Source organism: Nicotiana tabacum, chromosome 15 (assembly GCF_000715075.1).
Source record: "Nicotiana tabacum cultivar K326 chromosome 15, ASM71507v2, whole genome shotgun sequence".
Lineage (NCBI taxonomy): Eukaryota > Viridiplantae > Streptophyta > Magnoliopsida > Solanales > Solanaceae > Nicotiana > Nicotiana tabacum.
This window is the reverse complement of record NC_134094.1, coordinates 60,747,567-60,758,814: the sequence shown is the minus strand read 5'-3', so window position 1 is coordinate 60,758,814 and position 11,248 is coordinate 60,747,567. Positions and strand designations below refer to the sequence as shown.

The 11,248-nt window shown below is 37.8% G+C and overlaps 1 protein-coding gene across 12 annotated transcripts in view; it reads left to right on the top strand.

The window, feature by feature from the left end:
* The first annotated feature begins 5,372 nt into the window (after positions 1–5,372).
* LOC107771998 (uncharacterized) overlaps positions 5,373–11,248 on the top strand; it is a 14,484-nt gene continuing 8,608 nt past the window's right edge. For 9 of the 12 annotated variants that reach the window (XM_075230855.1, XM_016591482.2, XM_075230853.1 and 6 more), the window contains exon 1: positions 5,373–7,902. In XM_075230855.1, coding sequence (XP_075086956.1) covers positions 5,503–7,794 — 2,292 coding nt within the window. In that variant the 5' untranslated portion in view covers positions 5,373–5,502 and the 3' untranslated portion in view covers positions 7,795–7,902. Of the gene's footprint in view, positions 7,903–9,521 lie in introns of all 12 variants that reach the window. The other 3 variants (XM_075230851.1, XM_075230854.1, XM_016591475.2) reach the window with 1 other exon arrangement.

Sequence of the window (11,248 nt, the reverse complement as noted above, 5' to 3'; positions counted from 1 at the left end):
AACAACAAGAACACAAGAGTACGGAAAGTAAATCATCAATGAATGTGCTTCATATAAAAACAACTTTAATTCAAGGCATATTAATAACCTAAGGGTCTAATATGGTCAATTACCACACATAAGCCCATGTTCACACTCATCTCCTCGTGCACACGTCTTTTCACATAGTACAAATAGTGCAAATAGACCAAATCTTGTGGGGTAATTTCCCTCACAAAGTTAGGAAAGATAATAACTTCAATTAGGCCAATTCAATACTCTAAAATGCTTTTCCTTAAAATTCATCTCCGCCCGACTCAAATCTAGACAAAAACGACTTAATAATATCAAACAATGCAAGAGAAACCAATTTCAATTAATAAAGTTAAGATCTTTACACAAATACCTAAAAGTCAATCCCGAGCCCGCCCGGTCAAAGCCCGAGTCAAGGGATAGTTCTTGACTACCCATAACTCCACGAGTCCATATATGTGTTTGGTTTTCAAATGCGAGTCCAAATCGACTCTCAAATCTCAAATTTTCATTCTTCAAAACATAGTTTAAAACCCCCCTGAAATTTCTCTTAAAATCTCACGATTTAGATGTTAAATCTCATAAATTATCATGTTATATAATCAAAAGTGGATCAAAATCACTTACCCAATAGTTTGGTATGAAAATCTCCGCCTAAAATCGCCTCTCATCGAGTCTAGGGCTCCAAAATGTGATAAAATTAGACTAAGTCCCAAAATCCCAACCTTATGTTCAGTTGCGGGTGTTGCAAATGTGGCCTGGGGTTCGCAAATGTGAACAATCACCATTGCGCAAAAAAAATCACAAAAGTGGCGCATGCTGATCCCAGGAGATGACATAAATGCGATACTGACTTCGCATTTGAGACCTGCCCAGCCCAGGTCCTTTTTCGCATTTGCAATGCCGGCTTCGCAAATGCGAAGCCTCCCTTTCCCATCCCCCTTCGCAAATGAGATATGCATCTCGCAAATGCGAATTGGTGCACGCATTTGTGATAACTGCAACACCAGCACACCAGCTGCTGAGGATCAAGTCCAAACTAATCCGAAACGCATCTTAAACTCACCCGAGCCTCCGGGGCTACACACCAAACAACCACAAAGGTATAAAAATATCATACAAACTCGCTCGCAAGATCAAAACAAAAAAATAACTTCTAAACCACGAATCGGACACCAAAATACATAAAATTCACAATGAAACTCACGAATCGCTAAAAATCACAACCAAGCATCCAATTCCTACCAACCCATCTCATAATGAAACCAAATTTTGCGGACAAGTTCCAAATGACAAAACGAACCTATTCCAAGTCCCTAAACCAAAATCTGAACCCGATTGCCATAAAGTCAAACCATGGTCAAACTTAAAAAAATTTTAAACCTTCAGATTGTCAACTTTCAGACCTAAGTCCAAAATCACCATACAAACCTAAGGGAACTATCAAAACTCCGATATGAGGTTAAATACATAAAAGTCAAACTTGGTCAACCTTTTCAACTCAAAGCTACTAAATTGAGAACCATTTTTCCAAACCAATTACCGACCACTCAAAAACCAAAACCGGCCATACAAGCAATTCATAATACATCATATGAATCTACTAAAGACCTTAAACTACTGAATGAAATAAAAATTCTCAAAATGATCGGTTGGTCGTTATAAAAGCATTGGTCATAATTGCATGCATCACCATAGTAGACGATGGAGAACAACATGGATTCTCATGAAAATGATATTTTGACATATTGTGTGGAGTAGATCCAGTACTCAAGGTATCATCATCAATTTACGTGGGGGACTTCTTGGATTTAGAAAAGCTAAGTTGGGCAAGAACCTTCTCGATCCTTTCGACAATGTTATTCCCTTCTACGGCTATGCTTGTGGAGGATCTCACGCCTTTTGAAGTTGATGAACCGAAGACAACAAAAGATTCGGACTACATTTGAGATAAACGTTGTCCCAACAATTTGGCTTGGTTCCTTGTGATTAGTCCCACTGTAAGGCCCCCTAAAATTTTGCCAAGAATTTGAGGTTATATGGTGCCACGGTAGGCTAATGTGTTTGGAAGCTCGTCGTGGTACAAAATTTTTGGGTTGTGCAATATATTGTGCAGTTGATCGAAAATTTATAGTAATTGGCATTTCTGCGGTCCATTTCGCGACTGCGGATCAGTTTTGCTTGCTACAACACCATCACAAATTTGACTAGAAGAAGCTCAATTTTGAAGGCTATTTCGCGGTCCAATATGCGATTGCATAACCATTTCGCGGACCGCATATCCGTCGCATTTCAGTAAGGGAAAATTTTGGGAGAAGATTTTGTGGTCCAATGTGCGACCGCAGACATGATCAAGCCAGCCCAGTTTTGGAGAACCATTTTGCGGTCCACTTCGCGGAGCGCATAACTTGTTTTACGGTCCCATCTGCGATCGCAGACCCCACTCAGAGGGTTAATTTTTGGAAAATTTTACCCGACCCTATTTTAAGAAAAGGCATCATAGGTCATTTTGGAAGGCATATACGGTTATTTTAGAGATAGATGAGTATCTTAGAGAGAGAGGAAGAATCTCCAACCATTTTACTCCTTAATTCTTGCTCAATCTTGAAGATTCAAGGAAGCTACTCACTAGGTCTTCAACAAACTGGGTAATTTTGCGCCCCTAAGCTTTCATGCAATGTTTGTAATGGGTTTTAGTATGGATTGTACCATTCTGGGGCTTATGAGATAGTGATCGGAAGCCATAAGCCCTCTATTTCGAAATGTTGGGTGCATGAGAAGAATGTGAGGTGTGGTTCTTGATTTGGGGATGTGTCATTGGCATGCATGTAATTCGTGTTTGAATTTAGTTGTAGGGCGAAGGAATTCCACTATGAACCTTGTAGTCAAACTTGCCCATTATGTGTTTGATAAAAAAATTCCTATTTCACTTAGACCATGAATACCTTCATAATAATGGTTCAATTTGATTATGTTTCTATAGATTGTAGTTGCTAAGAGCAGTGGGAAGTTGTAGTAATTCTAAGGAAAGCCCAATCAAGGTATGATGGCTAAACTCCTCCTATAGAATCGGAATCCATGAGTTCCTTATAAATTTCAAATGTGGCTTGTTCAAGCCCCTATTCTTATCGTTATGCATTGCCTCTAACAATTGATTTATCCAAATGCTTATGTACTCAAGTCATGTTCCAATTGCACTATCATATTACTCCCCATTCGGAAAATGTTTCAACTATGGTTATTGTATCTAATACTTATGACTTGAATTCATGTTTCGATTGCAAATTATTATGCTCTCTTTGGGAAAGAAATTCAATGTGTTTAAGACTCTTATTACTCATGTATTTAAAGTCGTGATTTCCAAATGTTCTTTAAGTTGATGACTTATGGTGATCCTTGAAAGTGAAAGAATGAAAGTATGAAATATGAAATGCGGCCATCGTGCCAAGAATGAGGATTTACATGTACATCCAAGAGTGACAATGGAATGAAAAGAATTATAAAAAGGCTATGAGATGCATAATTTGATTTTATATAGAAACTACTTTAGGAGTATCGTTAGGTCACCGAGGAAGGTTAAGTTATAAATGCTCAAGCCCGAAACTAGACGTGCCGGTGTAGGAGTGGATTAAGGGGTGAGTCCCCATTATATTATATTAAGATTATTCCCCTCGATTGGGATGCGTTGATAGCTAGCAAAGATATGTCGAACCACACAACATTGTGGTAAGACGGCCTAGCCGATCGGGCGGAGATCGGATGTCAAGCTGCGCGCATAGTAGTATTGTGTTCCTATGTCAACCCGCATACTTTGGGGTGTGATGGCTTAGCCGATCTAGCGAAGATCGTAATCCATGCCATGTGCATGGTGGTGTGTCGGTACTAAAGATCTCCCAACCAAAAATGAAAATGTTTACTTGAAGCTCTATTTTGTTTTAACTTGGAATTTAAATATGATTGATATACTTACTATTTCCATGTTTCTCATCCTTTTATCTTGGTATTCCATTTCATGAGAGGGTATCTAGCTTTACATACTAGTAGTATTCCATATGTACTAACGTCCCTTTTGCCTGGGGCATTGTATTTTTAATGGATGTAGGTAGTTCCTCAGCAGGTGGCATTAATTGTTAATAGCATCATACTCTCTTCTCAGCTGACTTGCTGTGCCCTACTCTATATCGGGGCCTTGTGTCATTTTGATTCTTTTGTACATTACATTTGAGATATAGCCAGAGCCTTGTCACCTACACTTTCATACTACTCTTCTGTTTCATTTAGAGGTTCCGTAAATGTGTTGTGGGTCGTATTTTGATTGGGGAAACAAACTAAAAATGTTGTAGATGTCGGACACGTTCCCACTTTTAAACTATGAACTTGTAATATTTTGGTAATTATTAATGAAGCTTATACAAGTAATGTGAATAGGTGTTGTGTCCTTTTATCCTCTCACTCTCTACCTCTTGTTATTGATTCTCAAGTTATTCATGGGTAAAGCTAGGTAGAAGGCATCAGGTAGGCTTGCTTGACTGGGATATCTCGGTTGAGTGCTAGTCGCGCTCCCCAGGGTTGGGCCGTGACACCCACGCTTCCCTTAGTAACATCGAGGATATTTTTCACAACAACAAAAAATTTGGATTCCGCAGCCTTTGCGGAAGCAAACTTTGAGTTGATCTTCTTAGGAGACATTTAGTGTTCTTGGATTTTGATTGTTGGAGAGAAGAGATGGGAGACAAAGATAGTCCCACTGGGCATGCAAAGATTTGTAACAACTAAAATTTCGTTCCTGAAAATAATAATCAAGATATGAAATATAACGACAAATAAAAGTATTTGTATTTCAATAATTTACGTGGGTTATAATTTTTGAACAATCTTAAGTTAAAAGATTTAATCATCTGATTCTTCTTCTCACGACCGTTAATTCGAGGGCTTTGCTTGTTCTTGAATTAATGGACCACTTGTTGTTGGGATTTGACCACGAATGCGGAGTTAGGCTATGATCACAAACGTGGAGGATGGAAACTTGCGGCTCACACCTTGGAAACGACGACTTCTTACTATGCAGAAGACTTGCGAATCACTTTTATTTGACCATCCAAAGAAATACTTTCTCCGTTTTAATTTATGTGAAACTATTTTCTTTTTTTAGTTTGTGCAATAAAAAATACTCCCTTTTCATATTTTGAAATAATTTACTTTTATACAATAATTTATAGTCACGCAAAATATATATATCGTATTTATTTCTTAAATTTCATATCTAGTTAAATATGTTTACATAAATAGTTTTTTTAAAAACTTAAGATGTAGGCGTACAATGTTTAGACATTACTAGTATTGTATACTCGAAAACAGTAGAATGTCTATTTGGCTAGTGTTGGATTAGCAAGAGGCCCTGGACTTGGTTGTATTTCACATCTCCGCTGCTTAAACCCTAAAACTCAGCAGCAGCAGCGGCACAAAAACGGGTGTGTTGGGTAGCAATGAATGGAGTCAATTACTGAAGCTCTACTGTTGTATTTGTATGCTCACGCCATGTTAATTTTTGTTCGCGGCCTATTCAGAAAGTCTCAGCACCATTTGTTAGCTTCTCCTACTTCATCATCTGCTACTACTACTCCCGTTATTCCATTCCCGCAAAACTTGTTCTTCTTTGTCAACAGTTTCCTTTTCTTATTCAGATACTCATTTTCCACAAATAATACTATTACTTTTAGTGATGCCGACTCTATAGAGAAATTCATACGGGAAGAGAAATGGGATGATTTTAGGATTGTGAGACTCTTTGACTCCGCTTTAGCTCCTATTTGGATCCCCAAAATCCTTTTGGCATTGAAACAAGAACCAAGGTTAGGTTTCAAGTTTTTCAAGTGGGCCAAAACGCAGACTGCTTTTGTTCATACTGCCGAGAGTTATTGTATTGTAGCTCACATTTTGTTCTGTTCTAGAATGTATAGTGATACACTTGATGTTCTAAAAGAGCTGGTCACTTTAAGTGATGCTAAAAAGGTGTTGCCTTGTTCCCATGTACTTGATGTTCTTTGGTCAACGAGGAACACTTGTGTGCCGGGGTATGGGGTGTTTGATGCATTATTTAGTGTTCTAATTGAGTTAGGGTTGCTTAAGGAGGCTAGTGAGTGCTTTTCAAGGATGACAAGTTTTAGAGTTCTTCCCAAAGCACGGTCTTGTAATTATCTTTTGCACAGACTCTCAATGTTAGGCCATAAAAGCTCATGCTTGAAGTTCTTTGAGGATATGATTGAGTCTGGAATTGTTCCAACAGTGTACACCTACAATATAATGATTGGCTATTTATGTAAGGATGGGGACCTGAATGCTGCAAAAAGGTTATTCACTCAGATGAAGGATATTGGCATTGATCCAGATATAATTACATACAATTCTCTCATTGATGGAATTGGTAAGCATGGGGAGCTAGACGATATGGTTTCTCTATACGAAGAAATGAAGAAAGTCGGATGTTTTCCTGATGTAGTAACATATAATACACTGATCAATTGTTTTTGTCGATCTGAAAGGATGGTATTAGCATTTAAGTATCTGCATGAGATGAAGAAAAGTGGCTTGAAGCCCAATGTGGTTACTTATAGCACATTTATCGATGTTTTTGCCAAAGAAGGGATGTTACAAGGAGCTATCAAGTTCTTTGTTGACATGAGGCGGGTTGGTCTTGCTCCTAATGAATTTACTTATACTTCGTTGATTGATGCACATTTTAAAGCTCGTAAAGTTGATGAAGCTTTGAAACTTGTTAAAGAGATGCTAGAGGTAGGAGTTAAGTTAAATGTTGTGACCTACACGACATTGGTTGATGGTCTTTGTAAAGAAGGGAAAATCAAGGAAGCTGAAGAAGTTTTTATGGTCATGCTGAAGGATGGGATTATCCCAAATTTAGAAGTCTATACTGCTCTCATCCTTGGGTATATCAAATCAAAAAGGCTAGTGGATGCTATGAATATTTTGGAGCAAATGAAAGAAAATAATATCAGACCAGACACATTACTCTATGGAATAGTTTTATGGAGTTTCTGCTCTGATGAGAAGTTTGAAGAAGCCAAGGATTTATTTGATAAAATGAAGGGACTTGGAATAGAAGCAAACTATGTCATATACACAATACTTGCTGATGCTTACTTTAAGGCGGGAAAACCCGTAGAAGCACAAACTCTGCTAAATGAAATGAAGGAAAGAGATATTTCCCCTACTGTTGTGACGTATTCTGCATTAATTGATGGCTTGTGTCGGTTGGGATTTGTCCACGAAGCAATGGACCATTTCCATTCAATGCCAAAAATGGGTTTGCATCCTAATATTGTGGTCTATACAGCTCTTATTCATGGCCTCTGTAGAAATAAATGTCTAGAGGTGGCAGAAAAGCTGTTTGATGAAATGCTTGGCAAAGGTATACTTCCAGATAAAATAGTTTATACATCCTTGATAGATGGAAACCTAAAGCAGGGAAATATTCAAGATGCTTTAGGTTTGCGAAGGAGAATGACCGAAAGTGGTTTGGAGCTTGACCTTCATGCCTACACTGCTTTGATTTGTGGGCTTTCGAAAAATGGCCAGGTGCCTCAGGCAAGAATTTTTTTTGATGAGATGATTGACAAGGGCGTTAAACCTGATGAGGTTGTATATTCATGTCTTATAAGAAAATATCAAGAGATCGGTAATCTAGAAGAAGTTCTTGTGTTGCAAAGTGAAATGATGAAAAGAGGACTTACGTCGGTTACAAGTAGTCGACTATGCAGTTCATAATATGCAAACCTGAGAAATAGTATTTTTCTTCTCTGGTTCTATCATTGAAGAGGTCGGATTATACAGTGTCTTTTCTCATATCCGATTCAACCCCATCTCAATACTGAGGTAAGTTTCAGTTTACTCCTGTTTTCTTTTGTGCTCACATGTTGTTTAAATGTTCTGAAGTAGAAAAAAATGAGATAACAACTGACTGGTAAGTACATATTATGTTTTGTTGAAAACTAGAATTTGTATATAATGCTGAAACCTTGCTAGATTTCATTGCCTACATGAGCAGTTAGTAGGAACCTGTTGTGTATTTTCGGGAACTTTTTGGATGTAATTCACAGCACCAGCTTACTGCTGATACATCAATAAAATACCTTCTAAAAAAAAGAGAGGATATGGTGGTAAAGGATTCCCTTGTCTTGTTTCTTTAAACTACAAAAATGGTGTACTACTGAATGGAAGATTTAACTGTTCATGCACAATGTTATCCATGTTATCCATTTGTAGCCGAGACCCATTCTTCCAAACATAGATAAGATAATTTCTTGATGTCCAATTCACACAATACTCTTGGTTCTCCTTTCCTGAATCTCGAGTTGGCCGTTTCATTTGCTATAAGGGATGCATCTAGAATATGTCTTTCAATAAAAGCATTCTGGGATGTGGAGATGAGCTTACCAGTTTCGACCTTCCGTCTAGCTCTTCGGATATTATTTTATAACCGTTCCCCAGTATACTATTGAGTGTATATCCTTCGCACCATTCTTCTTTTGTATTTGAAAGTTTTTCCAAGAATCTTTTATGTGTCAGATTTATTGCTGTAAATGAGGGTTATCCACTCTACTGAAAGTATGTATTTCTAGGCGTAACAGTTTATAGGTTTAGTTATTAATGAAAGTTTAGTTTGTTAGGGGAAGTTAAATTAATGGTGATTCATAAGAAGTTAAAGATGAGTTGTCGGAGATTGAAATAGGGCCTTCCTTGTCATCCTCTCTTTTTTCATATTTGTTCTTGGAGGTTCCTAAACTAGATGTATAGCTTGTCCAGTGTCTCTACTAATTTATCAATATCATCCTTTTGTATTCTGCTTATTTGTGCTTGGTTCCATATAAAACAAAGCTTCTATAGTAGTTGTTTCATATGCTAGATATTAATAAGACTATTGTAAACCTAAGTTGCTCCGATATGGCAATTTAGGTGCCGCACCCGTGTCGACACGACACTAGTATGGGTGTGGGTATGGGATCCGTACCAGATCTGGTCAAATAATTTTGGGTACTTTGATCACAACAGACGGAAATATTCGACACGAGATACAATTTGATTCCCAAAATCAGAACCAAAACTAGGATAAATTTGAAGAAAATAGCATACCTTATCTAAGAAATCAATCCTTTACTTATCTATAATTTGAGAATAAAAAGAAATCGACACTTTACAAGCTATACTTAAATATTCCACAAAATTTATCATAATTTAAAGATATTTTTATATTTTCTTTTGAATTATTTTTAGTCGGATCCCTGCACCCGTATCCGTACTAGGATCCGTATCCCCGAATCTTAAGATTTACATCTCGAAGGATCCGACCTCTAGATCCGCACCCGTGTCGGACACCCGCACCCGTGTCCGAGCAACTTAGCTGTAAACTAGATACCCCTATTAAAAACAACTAGTGTAAGCATGATACTAGTCAATATATGTATCGACCCAACTGGTTCTTTTGTCTTTCTTAGGTGATACCATTCATTTTTGTGCTGTGATCCTGGTTGCAGAGAGAATTATCGGCTTGTCCCCTAGGTCTGATCCTCCCCGGAAACAGAGAAAGGCGGTAAGTTGTCTCATAATTGGTGCTTAACATTGGGTTGGAAATGTTGCATTTGGGTTTGATGTCTTCTTGTTGAAAAGAAAAGGGATACAAATCATGCTAAATATCAAAAGAAAAAGACTAAATTGATGCTTCTTTGTGGCTAGGAAATACTAAAAGCTAATCAACCAGTCTTGGTTTTAGAAATTGTGCTAGTCATCCCCTTGTCAGCTAATCATGTCTAACGCAGAAGTTCTCTTCTAAAGAAGTGATAAAAATGCATTTTATTTCCTTAAAGTTCTATGAACACATTAATATTAAGGCATAAGGTTGTAAATCATAGGATTAATACATACTTTACTCCCCAAACTTGGACAAAAATCCTTTATTTTTCTTCGTGTCTATTTTCTGTAGCAAAAGCCCCACGAAAATGCCACGTGGCATGTGCGTCACTGCATCACTTACCAGCCCAAGCAAAGCGTGCAAGGGTTAAAAATATGTCAAAATCCCATTTTAAAAATATTTTTCAGCTTGTTTCTTCTTTTTAGATGTTACCTCCTTTTTTACACTTCTTTTATCTTTTTTTTTTTTTTGAAAAAGGTAACAATTATATTCTTCAGCACCCATAAAACGGGGCTGGTATCTAATATTTACAAGTACAGCCCCTGAAAATCTTACAGAGAATCAAAAAGATCTAGTAGTGATTCTACATCACCTATCAACTGTTCTTTACACCAAAAATGAAAAAGAGAAATACAAGAACTCTTGATTTTTTGTGTTGAACTGCTCTTGCCTTCAAAACATCTTGCATTTCTCTCCTTCCAAACTGTCCACCATATGCAAGCTGGAACAATCTTCCACCATTCTTTGTGACAGGTTCTTCCCCTAATACCGTTCCAGCTGCATATCAGACCAATGGTGTCTTTGGGCATTACCCAAACAATACCAGCTAGTGCTATAAAGAGCTGCCAAAGTTGTCTAGTAATAACACAATGTAAGAAAAGATGCTCATTGGTTTCATCTTCCTGTTGACATAGAAAGCATGTAGAGCTGGTCTGAATACCTCTTCTTTGGAGAATTTCCAGAGTGAGGCAGGCTTTTCTTACCACTAACCATGAAAAGCAAATAACTTTGAATGGTGCTTTGATCTTCCAAATCTTTTTCCAAGGCCAAGGATAGTTGGGGTGTCCTCTGGATGATAGATAGTTGTATGCTGCCTTGATTGTAAATTTAGAGCCCTTGCCTCCTTTCCATGTAAGAGAATCCTCCGCCTCACTTAATCCTGCAAAACCTTCTAGCATTTTGAAAATCTCAGTAGCTCTAGTGACTTCCCAGTCATTGAGAAGCCTTCTGAAAATTAGGTTCCAGCCCTGAGAGCTCCAAGTTTCTTCTACTGTGGCATTAGGTGAAGTGGTGAGATTGAACAGATTAGGAAAAAGATCTTTCAATACTCCATGATCAATCCAATCATCATGCCAAAATGATATCATTCTCCCATTTCCTATCCTAAAACCTGTGTTTGTTGTAAACTCCTCCCATAGATTCCTGATGGCTTTCCAATTGCCAACTCCATAAGGAGTTCTCACTGGTTTGGTGCTCCAGTGTCCTGATTGCTCATACCTGCAGTTGACAACTTGTCTCCATAAGGCTTGCTTC